The following is a 13,037-nucleotide window of genomic DNA, read 5'->3' as shown; positions in this document are numbered from 1 at the left end:
AAATATTAAACGGTAAACCCACACTTGGCGCACAGTCCCTTATTTCTACAGAAGTGCTTGAACAAAGAATAAAGGTTAGTTTCTAAACGAACTTAAGCCCCTATAAACTACCATGTTAAGATGTTATTAAAATTGCATAGTCCACAAACCGGTCAGTCAATATTTGATTTATTTTAGGTAAACGGGGTATTCGAGTTTGGGCCTTTCCTGTGCAAACAATTTTTTTCCAGTTGGGTACCAGCAATGTAGCGAAGAGAGAATTGAAATTTAAGAAAACAAACTTCTTCAAACGAGCACTCGAACCGGCACGCGGAAAGTGAAAAATAAAGAAACGAAAAGTTTATGCGTGCACCTTAAGAACTAAACCGGCGAGATCATTAGACCCACTTATGCCTCGCCAATATTCCTATGTAATTCTCCCTAAGCACTGTTGACACACTTTCGCACCAACTACCTCAGTACCGCGGTTAAGAACCGCCAAAGCACACAAACTGTACAGTCTTGAAAGAGCTTTAAAACAATTTGTGTTGACGACTTAGCGACGGTTAGCGTCCATAATTATTTTACTTCTAAGCCTACTGTTGTTTGCTTGTAATTTTTTCCGTTGTTGTTAGACCGCAGTCCTTTAAATTTAAATGGCCTTTCCTCGTCACAGACGTTGTTATTTAAAATTGACTAACAAATTTCGCTTTGTTTGTAAAATCACTCTACCATTTGTAAAAATTAAAAACAAGCACACTGTCACATTTTGCTGCTAAAAAAATTATGAATTGAAACAAAAGTGTATTCTCCATTTTTTAAAAAGCCGGTTTTATTAAGTCTTTTGGTTTCTATTACATAGGTTAACTGCAGTAAAATAATATTGTCGGTTTATATTCAAACTCGGGGGTTTCCAATAATTTTGCCGCGCCACCCTGGAGTAGTAGTTATAATGCTAAAGGGTGCCAAGGAGGATTCGGTAATTTTAAGGAACCGATTTTTTTTCAATTAATAAGCCTCTTTATACGACCCTTTATCCATCACTCGAATGCAATAAGAACAAATATTTTCCTACATTGCGTAGAGTTAATGTGTGTTATTCCAGTTAGTTTAGGACTTTAGGGTGATATTACATTGAAACACTCAACGATAATATCAGCAAGGGTGTCGCAATGGAGTTACTGTTTATAGAAAAAAAAATCACAATTTACAGAAAAATGTAAATTGTAAATTCAAAATTAGTCACGTATTTTTCCTCTTTTTATTTTTCGGAGGAATACCTATTATTTAAAGACATTTAACATTTAGCTTAAAGTACAGAAGTGCTGACATCGCTTGCCTGCATCGTGTATATAAGGCTGGGCCGAACGCTGCATTGTCGAAACTATTGCACCAGACGTTTCCGTTCGTCGAAAAAAATCAGCTCTCATTGCCACTGCTAATTTGGTTTACGCACAGTACTGCATGGTAACTTGGTTTAAACACAAAAAATTGTGTGCTCTTAATTCAGTAACAAATAAAAAATAATTTGGTTCAACTGTTGCTTATTAAATTTGTTATAATAAATTTAAAACAACTTTTACCATAAAGTAACCTTTCCTTCAATTTAAATGTTGAAGAAGATGCGTTTTGCGTTTATGTGTACCGTTTTGCGTTAATTTATCAGCAGTGATGTTCAGAGTTGGATCAATTGTAATTTGTTATTTTAATTGATGTAATTAATTACAGTTTTCTAATGTAATTGTAATTGGAAAGTATTTAAGGCATCTTCATTCTGTAATTTTAACTGTAATTGTAATTTGCTAAAATTTTGGCTCAATACATTGATATTCAGAACATTGACGTTTCAATAATGTTCCACGTTGTTTATTTTCTTTGGGAAGCGATGAGACAAACTGTTGTCCATACTTCAACAGCAATAAAAAACCTAGTAAATTACAATTGTGTAATTGTAATTGATGTAATTAATTACAGTTTTTAATGTAATTGTAATGTAATTGAAACATTTTAAAGAGTGATTGTAATTGTAATTGCCCTTGAACTGAATTAATGTAATTGACCAAAATGCAGAATGCAGGGACATTGCTAAAATGCATAAATCAGCTCATTTCGTGTTGTGATTTTTTTTTTCATAAAAAATCTTATTTGTTTTTAATTAGTTAGAAAACAAGAGCTCCATGTACATTTGTCAGGGGCGGTTAAAGCAACGAGAAAAGTAGAGATCAAAATATGCGACAATGTGTGCCAAGTAGTAATCTAGGTTGAATGTCGCACTCTTGTGGTTAAACAATAGTTTAAAATAAATCGCTATCTGGCGCCCAAGAGCGACTAAGCATCTAGAAAGATCTGCAAAGCATTCTAAATAAAATAATTCAATACTTATTTTAGCGTGGTTCAAATACTTTTGACCTGCAGGCAACTTAAAGAAAACCCCACAACCTGCGACACATTTTCAAGACATTTCTTAGTATGTATTTTAACAAGTCAAAATCGTAGCTCCTAAATTATGAGATGTTAACCTTCGGTCTAACGGAGGTATGTTAGGGTACATATATTTTTTTCATATTTTCCTTTCCCTTTTTAATTTTTTATTTAAAGTTAAATTATACTTATTTTTAGCAAAGTTAGAAAATGTTACGCACAAACAACATTGCATTATTACGAAAAGAAGGTTTGCGGGCTGCAAAAGTCTATTTGCAATCTTGCAGTTGGTTGGACCACGTTCTTTAAACAGTACACACTGACAAACTTGTTTGGATAATGAAAATCAGATGTCACATGATACAATAAAAATACACCTGATTTAATTATCCCGCCTTCCCGTGGCTGGGATAAAAACGTCAGCACTTTTCCAACGTTTGTCATTACACATCAGTGCGGGGTAACTTGACATAACGCGGTGTCAAATACCAAGCCTTACTCACAATTACTAGGAATTCTTATACGCCGCGAACCTTCTGGGAACGAAGGTTCTCGTAAATAGCTATGATGCAATTCCAAATTATTTTTTTCTTTACAAAATTCTTCGAAATTCCTATGGTATTGTGGTATTGTACAGTTTTGCAGTAGGAATTTACCGTCCAACAAACTTTGCGCTTAGAATCTATACACAGTGTGTTTGTGGTAATTTTATTCGAATAACTTCAAAGTTATGCTATTTATAAACTGAATTCTTGTATCAACATATGTTTTACACTTGTTGGAGAGTGGTTCAAGCGCATTATAAGTTTAAAATGTTTGACATTAGTTTTGTTTTCCACCCAAGCAAATTTTGTAATATGAATCCCTTATTGTAACAATTCTCCTAAAAACAGTAATTCGACATACCTATTTGAAGTATAAAGATTTACAAGCTTAATGAACAATTTACTGTCCCAAGTTAGTCACCACCGTATAACTACAGCAGTTTAAGCTGCAGAATGTTTAGGTATAGTTGGTTCAACCCTATTTTTAACTACGCTACGCAGAGTTGTAAGTAGAATAATTTAATTTCCGGAAAGATGAAAAATTTGCAGAGATGACGTCGCAATATTACGTCATAACGGGATGTCTCAAACAGAGAGCATTGGGAAACCTGAGGTTATAGTTTGATGCACAAATATGCAACCAAATTCTTAGTTTAAATAGAATAAAGGAGGTTAAAGTATATATGGTTATTAAACTGGGTTTGGCCAGCCAGAGAGTTTTGAAGAGTCTCAAAGCCACACCCAAATTATAAGATTGATTAAGTTGGAACAACTTTTTAATCGGACTGATAGCAAATCCTTATTTAACGCATGAGTTTATACATAGATTTCTCATTCCACTTAATCTTAAATCAAATTAAATTGTCTAGAAACCAATCTATATTCGAATTTTAGTGCATCATGCCAAGTTTTTTGCTTTCAATTTTTTTTAGGGGGCCAAAACGAATGCGAACAGTTTTTGCTATGTTTCCAAATATTTCTGAGATCCATGTAAAAATCAAAAGTGTATGAACACCCGCTTTGGCTTCTCATTTCGTAAAAAAACACGCCCCTTTCCCATCTCCAGCGCTTCTGGAAAATTCTCGAGAGGGTTTCGAGTTTGACCACAAACATGTCGGGCATGTGTCGTATACGCAGTCGGCCTTTTCACCGTCAGCCGGTACAAGTGTTGTTTGTTTGTTTGTGGACGCCGACGCACCACAGTCGCTTGTTGCTGGCTGCTGTTCTACAGCGCGGCAGGGACATGTTTATGCGCATGTTGCCTGGCAACGCTGGCGTCCTTGCGTATCGCATCGCCAGAATTCGACACTGTGATGCGATGTTTCATCGACATCACTCTATAGCTAGCTGAATAGGCTGCTGCTGGAATTGTTTGGCAGCCTTCTAAATTACCTTTGCCATTTACGCTACACGTTATGTTATTACCTCTTGTAAATTTTGACAAACGTACGTTTAAGCGTCCCAACAAAGCGTAATTAGTCCGTTTTATATAGCGTAGCGTTTACCTAATTTGGAAAGCGCGCTATTGTTACGAGAAACTTTGTCCAAAATTATCGTGTGTTCACAGCCAATGAAAACCTTTGACAATCAGCGTTCTCTACTGTTATTTCTAAATAATGCCAACTGTTTGACAAAATGACGGATCTAAACTAACTAAAGATATCTCGTTAGATTTATTGTGACCAACATTAAATAACGTTGGTTTTCTTTAAATTTTGTTTAAAACGCTGGGGTTTTTGCCATTTTGTTTATTTTTCAAAGTTTTTAGTTCGATTTTACTCTACACATAACACTGAAGTCAAGACAATTATTTTTAAAACCTAAACCGAGTTCACCTACGTCAAGTGATTGACTTAAGTCATTATAACTATGGTAATAACATGTTTGAAACACTTGAAAACCATAGACTGTTCGGTCAACCCTTTTAGGCTTAATTACTCAGTGTCGCAATAAGTTTGTCGAATATGATCTCGTGGTATCCCTTAATAGGTTTTAATTATTTATGAGTTGGCATAAAAACGTTTTCCATATTTTACATATAAAAACTGTTTGGCTGCGACTCCAAGATTAAATTGATACATTATTACAGTAGATAATAATTTATGAAGCGACGGGCCGACATGCCCACAACCACATAATAAAGACGTCATTAGTTTAACTGGCGTTCAGTTACATAATTGACTTTTGTAATTTTGCCTATATACCAGTTTTTGTGGACGATTAATTATTGGGACCGGGGCTGGGAATTAAATATGTTACATGAGTACTAAGGTCATGGATTGTTGACGCGATACATGTTTAATTCAAACAGGCACAATTAAGCTGTTGAATGTCCTGTATTGTTTTAACGCTATATCTTAAATCGATTAACGTCAAAGATAAAATTGTTGAATTTAAACGACATGAATTATTGAAAGCCGAAACTGTAACGGGATTGCCAGGTACAGCCACGACAATTCGCTGGATTCCAAAAGACTAACGAGACATAACGAACCTTAATATTAAAACGAGTGTTTTGTAATTAAATTGCGCCAGGGCTTTCCCAGTGGCTCAACGAAGCGGTGTTGACGCGATTAAAGGGGCGAATTGGGGCGCTCTGATTTCTGCGTTAGGTTAAGTCGGTGCGCGGTTTTAAAAATTAAAAGCTTCCCCGCTGCGAGACGGCGACTTACAATTCGGAAAGGCAAACGAAGACAGAGGGCACCGCGAACACGAGAAGTCGCAACAAAAGGTCGAAAAATCGAGCTTTGTCCAGCGCTGACGGCGCGAACGGTAAATCTGGCGCAAAGGGTCCCGTAACAAAAGAAACCGTTGCTAGCACGTGGCCCCTTCCCGCCGTAGCGACGATAATCGCCCGGGCAACTGTCACGCTCGGGCGGCGAGGACCAATGGCAAACGGGCAGCCTGGAATATATATAGCGCCTCACCCCGCCGCGGTTTTTATCACTTTCCGAACCAGCAAAGGCACGTAACTGTCGTTAGGCTTGTTCAGAAGCTTGCCCCCGTCTTCAACTGCCCTGTTCTACTTGTTTTACAACTCGTCCCAACCTCACCAACTGCAAAATGGTAAGTGTTTTTATTTTGTGCTTTTTGGTGTTTTTGACTGTTACCGTTACTGCAATAGGCCGAGAACCGCTAGGGTGCACTTCTGTTTGTCAAACGTTCAACCGCAGTCTGCTTCTTTCGCCATACCCTACGTTCCTCGTTATAGCACGGTCTTTACAACGAGTGCTGAGTGCTGTCGCACAACATAGTTTAGCTTTGCGCGCCCATTTAGTTATCGACCGGTTTAAATAAAGGATTTGCACCCTTATTGTTTTCGCATGTAACTATTTTATAAACCTGCTTTTCGCCCTACTGTTGTTGTCACATCGACGATAAAAGTGTTACTAAAGTTTTAAAACATAGGTACAACAAATAGTGCCACCAAAACAAAACTGATAATCCGGAATAACATAATTTAATATCGCAAAAAGTAATATTGCATTATAAAGGATTTTTTAGAAACATTTTACAAAGTAAAAAAATAATTTTGGCTGTTGTATGAAAATAAACTAGAACTATTTTTTCTCATGCAGAGAAACCGAAATAAACCAGATAACTCCTAGAAACCACGGCTAGTCGCAAATTAATCTTATTTATCTTTTTTTTTGCAGCGCGAATGTATTTCAATCCACGTCGGCCAGGCCGGAGTCCAGATCGGTAACGCCTGCTGGGAACTCTACTGCTTGGAGCATGGCATCCAGCCCGACGGCCAGATGCCCAGCGACAAGACTATCGGAGGAGGCGACGATTCCTTCAACACTTTCTTCAGTGAGACTGGAGCTGGAAAGCACGTGCCAAGAGCCGTGTTTGTCGACTTGGAGCCAACCGTTGTCGGTATGTGCAGCTTGTGTGTGTGTTTATTTTGCTCTTGTCGCCTCTCCCAACTGTTCGTCGCGCGCTCTGTTGTCTTTGAAAGATGTTAACGTGATTTTTCATCCGAAGACCTTGACTTGAAACAACAAAGTTCGGTGCGCGTTGTTTAGGGTGCTTCAAACAATGCCATATAAAATGTAAATAATAGCTTTAGGGATAAATTGATTTATTTTTAAAATCATTTTCGAGATAATGTAAATAGCTTTTGCAAGCTTATAGATATATTAGTAAATACCAGTCTAGTGTTGTATGTTGCGTTTTTAATATTGGCTGTGTTTTCGATCTTATATGGAATTTAGCAAAAACGTTCGGCTGATCGGTTGTTTTGTGAAACGTCTATCAAGATTAAAGGCTTTGTAGCATAACCTTCCATATTAACTTGCTTTCTTTCGCAGATGAGGTCCGCACCGGAACCTACCGCCAGCTTTTCCACCCCGAGCAGCTGATCACTGGCAAGGAAGATGCCGCCAACAACTACGCCCGTGGTCACTACACCATCGGTAAGTAGTTGAGCGGCGTGATTTTCGTGTAAAAAACTTTTTATTCCTCAAGAAGTGTGAAATAAGCAAAATTAAAATCAAAATTTCGTTCAAAAAAGGTAAATATCTTGAAAATTGATAGTTTGTGTTTTTACCTGTCCCATATGTTCAGAAAAAACAGTGGTATATTTACAAACATATATTTTAAGGTCAGTCCAGCATGTATGTATAACAAAATCTGTTGAATAACGACAAAAAAATGGCCGAAAAAAATGAATAAAGATAATATTTTCTAGTTAAAACGTCACACCAACGCATTTTTAGGCCATCGGCAGAAAAGTTTTCTATAAAGCGTAAGTGCAACGGCCAGCAATCTCATTGCTTCCCCATTTGCAAAGTTTATGCATTTTTCTATCAGGTAAGGAGATCGTCGACCTGGTCCTCGACCGCATCCGCAAGCTGGCGGATCAGTGCACCGGACTCCAGGGATTCCTTATCTTCCACTCCTTCGGAGGAGGCACCGGATCGGGATTCACTTCCCTCCTCATGGAGCGCCTCTCGGTCGACTACGGCAAGAAGTCCAAGCTCGAATTCGCCATCTACCCCGCACCACAGGTTTGAAATTTTCACCCATTTTTTTATTTTTCAAGACTTTTGCGTTAGTCAGTTTTAAACTACCAATGGTTGCTAGTTACTACTGGTAGGATTTTTGTACATAAAATAGTTGGTTAATAGGCTCTGATTGAAGATTGAAGGTTCTTTAAGTTGCACAAACATATAAACATTGCAAAACAAATCAGGTTATTTTTAACCTGTTACTATAGCTCATTTACCCGTTGTTGTCATTGTTATTTGACAGATTAACACTAAAATGAATTTTAAAAGATAAGTGTTATTTTGTCAGCATTGGTTTATATTTATGGTTCTATCAGTAAAACAGAGAAAATATTTCTAAAAAAGTTTGTTTCAAAACCATTTTATTTAACTTTTGTAAACAGTAAAACGCAACAACACAATTTTACAATAACCTTTATTAACTTGTGCCCAGGTGTCCACCGCCGTGGTCGAGCCCTACAACTCCATCCTTACCACCCATACCACCCTGGAGCACTCCGACTGCGCCTTCATGGTCGACAACGAGGCCATCTACGACATCTGCCGACGCAACTTGGACATCGAGCGACCCACCTACACCAACCTGAACAGGCTGGTGGGACAGATCGTCTCTTCCATCACCGCGTCACTCCGATTTGACGGTGCTCTTAACGTCGATCTTACTGGTAGGTTTGTTATTTTAGACCACAAGAAACTGCTTCTGAGAGAGTTGTACCACATGGTTATAGCTTATTGGTACTGCACTGGAATGAAACTTAATTTTGCGCTATAAATAAAAGGTCGTACTATAGGTGTTCCACTTTGTTAATGACAAACGTATTTTGCGCTACGGATACAAATAGTATCACTTAATGATATCACTGTTGGGAAACATTAAACCAGGCATTATTTTTTTAATTAATAGATTTTATTTTGCGATGATTTCAAACTTCGCAAACCGTAATGTTGTGGATATTTTGTCCACTAATTTGAGCAGCATTATTTTCTACTTACACAAAGAATATAAAATCAAGAACTTTACCCAGAAGGAAGTACAAAGCTTATATAGGGATTAGCTTCATAGCTGCTTAGTTTTAAGCTAGATGTAAAATCTTATTTCACTTCCTACAGAGTTCCAGACCAACTTGGTGCCCTACCCACGTATCCACTTTCCCTTGGCCACATACGCCCCGGTCATCTCGGCCGAGAAGGCCTACCACGAGCAGCTTTCCGTCGCCGAGATCACCAACGCCTGCTTCGAGCCGGCCAACCAGATGGTGAAGTGCGATCCCCGTCACGGCAAGTACATGGCCTGCTGCATGTTGTACCGTGGTGACGTCGTCCCCAAGGATGTCAACGCCGCCATCGCAACCATCAAGACCAAGAGGACCATCCAGGTGGGTCTTTGCTTTAAAATGATTTGAAACTTTTTGTTTGGTTCTCCGTACATTTAGTTATTGCATTATGGGCACAACTCCAAGAACTAGTTTGGTTAATCTTTAAACTGTTGAGGCATGGAATAAGTAACATGGTTTCAGAAAGTAAACATTTGCAAAGGCAGATTCTTATTGTGGTAGATTTAAAAAAAAATATTTTTTTAGTTAAATGCTGGCTGACAATAAAAGAGTAGTAATAAAAGAGTAGTAATTTTGATAATAGATCGCTGTTTGGTGATAATTTCCGTTCTTAGCGAATTTCAAAACCATTTAAGAAAAAAATGCATTCTTAGATATGATTACGGGCAGTAACTCACCATTTATACAAAAATCCTTCACACCATGGCAGTTACAAATGACTCTTCCTTAGTGGCCGAATTTAAAACAAATCGAAGAAGGCACTTTCGCCACTAAGTGGAGTTGACGACGTTTGTGCAGCTCCACAATATCCCCACAAGTATCCTCGCAGACACAGTTAGGCAACAAAGTGGAAACTGTCACGATGGCTCGCACCCAATACACACCGGCACTTTAGCGAGAATCAAACCCCTTGTAAACAGCTTCAAATGTTTGCCAAAGGCCGAGCGGTTCGCTGCGGGGAACCTGTTTATTCAGAGCCATAGTAACCCTCCAGAGTGGAGAGTTGGGTTCGGTGAAGTACCCTTCATCTCGAACACACCCGCTTTCCGCGAGAAATATCGGCGCCACTTCAGTGAACGAATCAAAAGCAATTCACGCCATCTTGTTTGTTTTTTTGCTGTTTCATTTGACAATAACTATGAAATTGAAAAATCAAGCAAATTTACTGTTCTTTACTTTTGAGAAAGAGGCTTCTCTCGAAACTGGTATGTTTGTGTGGCAGAGACTTGTATCCCATTGAGGAAAACAATGAAACTGTACAAAACAGTCAAGTCCATCTCTCTTGCCTGCCTGCATTTTTTAATGCTAATACTTTCCAAAATTACCACTGAACACTTATTCTTCTCTCGAGGCACAGTTTGAGGTCTACTAAATACGAATGGGAGTCATTGTTACAATATTAATTGGGAGCGAGGTCGCTCTTCGTCGTTGCTCAACTGGACTAATCATTGTACTATTTATCCACAGTTCGTCGACTGGTGCCCAACCGGTTTCAAGGTGGGAATCAACTACCAGCCACCCACCGTCGTGCCAGGAGGCGACTTGGCCAAGGTGCAGCGTGCCGTGTGCATGTTGAGTAACACCACCGCCATCGCAGAGGCCTGGGCCCGACTTGATCACAAGTTCGACTTGATGTACGCCAAGCGCGCCTTCGTCCACTGGTGAGTTTGACGTTTGATAGATGTTTATCGTAAAACCGCAAGTTATAAAAAAAAAACATTAAATGGAAAGGAGTTATTCTGCAGGTTCCACTTAATTTTAAATTGATTGAAATTTCTCCAATTAGCGTATTTTTAGGGGGTATTTGTCCTACGTTAAAACTAACAAAATCACGCCGAATTGGTTGCACTTCAGTTATACAAACATTAGTAATAAATATTCCATGAAATTGTGTTCACCATATGGTAAAATAACTATATCAGGCGAATTTGATTTATTTTAATCGCACTTGTTCAAAGTTGGCGATCGGTAAATACATAAAAGTACGAACTTTTTTAATCTGCAAACATGCAAACCATAAAAATACAGTTAATAATTCCCGTTTACCGTTGCTCTAATAAACAGTATAACTGGCTCCTTGGCAGTTTAACTGTTGTGAGTTGCTCCTGCCGTAGGCTCACATTGTATTATTGATATGTTTTTTGTTATCGATAATTAAGTCTCCCAGCCAGATTCAGTTTACTGACTCATACTGACACTTTATCCGTTTATGTTCCAGGTACGTCGGAGAAGGTATGGAGGAGGGAGAGTTCTCCGAGGCCCGAGAGGATCTCGCCGCTCTTGAGAAGGACTACGAAGAGGTCGGAGTCGACTCCGTGGAGGGCGAGGGTGAAGAGGAAGGCGAGGAGTACTAAACTCCTCCTCTTTCGATCTTCATCGCTGATCTCAACCCGAACCTGTTGTTTGTTCGCATTTTGGTGTTTGTTGTTGTCGCAATCTCACTAATGTGAATAAACAGTGGTGATTCGAATGCCTAGTGGTTTCCAATAACGTGTTATTCCGACAGACGTAAGACCTATTTACACAATATTTTTTATACAAAGATGCTTTTAAATGTAAACAAACCCCTGTGTGCTTATACTATGACGTCACAACTCTAACTGTTTGCGCCCTCTAGTGGAAAGAGTGGAGCGGGGATGTTAACAATATCCTTTAAAGCTTATATAGTAAGCGGAGTGCGAAGACTTGCTGAGAAAATACAGACCAAGTTTGGCTTTCACAAATATATCTTTATCACGACTGCTTTGCTGTGACGGATAAACATTATTTAATGTCTATCACTTAATCTATTTTTTTAATGATATAAGTATCATTTTTCCGTATTTAGCTACATTGACCACCTGAATGTAGAGAAATACCTACTATACACTCTGTAAAGTGTGAGCTGCCCCAGCAGACTACTTTATCAACTTTCACATAATTAACCAATTTACATTTAAACGCCTCTTAATTATATTTCAAATGTTCAAGAAAATTTTGTGAAGAAACTTTTTTTCTACATGTTAACTAGGTGGTATGGAGGGCAACATGATACTTCAAATATAAAGGAATGGCCATACAAGGGCCCAACTTGCAAGATATGGTATATGATGGTTTTATCAACACAGGGCCCTACCTGAGATAAGCCAATGATAAATGACATATGGGCCACAGATAATCTGTCTAAATTTTTGACTGGGTTTGCACTGTCTGTGCTATGTTTCTATTAAACACACTGAATAGATCCATTATATACTTATTTTATTACGTAAAGTCGTTGTTTCGCTGGTTTCTTAGGGTTTGATATTTTAAGTAAACATTTTACCAATATGCAATTTAATGCTGCGATGGTTTCGTCAGGCTGTCTTTTCCGGTATTTCACAAGAAGCACATGTATTATATATTTTTTTAATTCTTGCAACAAGCCTATATTTTGCCAAAGTAGTGACAATAGTAGAACTCTAATTTTCATATTTTTTTAGGCCCTTTCTTTCTTCTAACTTCTGGCGATTCTAATTGCCGATATTTCGTGTCCACGTGCTGCAATTTTAAGTAGAGTTAGATTACACAAATTAAAATAGCTTTGGTTATTATGCATCCTGGAGATGTCATTTGGCCAATTTCGCCGCAGGCATGCAAAATCCTTCGCTTTAAATACGCATCAAATTCTCCTTAACTCGTATCAACCTTGCGTTGAAAGAGAATTCGAAAGAAACTTTGAAAAACAAAAATAAGCGCAAATTAAAAAGTTCCCCAAGAAATAAAAATAAGAGATCTTTTGTTCTTCAACTGATATCTATGCAATTATACATTTTTAAGTGGGCAGTTCAATTCCGACTCTAAAATGGTTATCGTACTTTCCCGGTAATACAAAAAAAAATCATTAAATATAATACCCACAGCTCACACAAAAGTAAAACAAAAATAGTTTTAAATAACAGCCACTTGAACCAGTAGCCTTTGAACAAATATGACGATTGTCACGAAACGTGGGTTTTAACTTCTTATTCTATCCTAGGCGCTTTAGGTTTAAGAAAAACAATAAA

At 38.1% G+C, this 13,037-nt stretch overlaps 1 protein-coding gene across 1 annotated transcript; it reads left to right on the top strand.

Annotated features, from left to right (window-relative positions):
* Positions 1–5,897: 5,897 nt before the first annotated feature.
* On the top strand, positions 5,898–11,476 carry LOC146161529 (tubulin alpha-1A chain). Its single transcript, XM_083383428.1, has 8 exons — positions 5,898–6,011; positions 6,602–6,824; positions 7,259–7,363; positions 7,761–7,957; positions 8,391–8,622; positions 9,068–9,333; positions 10,480–10,673; positions 11,231–11,476. The coding sequence occupies exons 1-8, from the start codon at positions 6,009–6,011 to the stop codon at positions 11,364–11,366; spliced, it is 1,356 nt and encodes a 451-aa protein (XP_083239554.1). The 5' UTR covers positions 5,898–6,008; the 3' UTR covers positions 11,367–11,476.
* Positions 11,477–13,037: the final 1,561 nt, after the last annotated feature.

Source organism: Ascidiella aspersa, chromosome 3, assembly GCF_963924565.1.
Source record: "Ascidiella aspersa chromosome 3, kaAscAspe10.2, whole genome shotgun sequence".
In the NCBI taxonomy this organism is placed as follows: Eukaryota; Metazoa; Chordata; class Ascidiacea; order Phlebobranchia; family Ascidiidae; genus Ascidiella; species Ascidiella aspersa.
The sequence above is the reverse complement of the archived record's forward strand: the minus strand, read 5'-3'. Positions and strand labels throughout refer to the sequence as shown.

Excerpts from the sequence above, each read along its gene's own strand:
- LOC146161529 (XM_083383428.1), top strand. Across the intron at positions 6,825-7,258 it reads CTTGGAGCCAACCGTTGTCG|ATGAGGTCCGCACCGGAACC; the intron begins GTATGTGCAGCT and ends TTTCTTTCGCAG. Across the intron at positions 7,364-7,760 it reads CCGTGGTCACTACACCATCG|GTAAGGAGATCGTCGACCTG; the intron begins GTAAGTAGTTGA and ends TTTTTCTATCAG.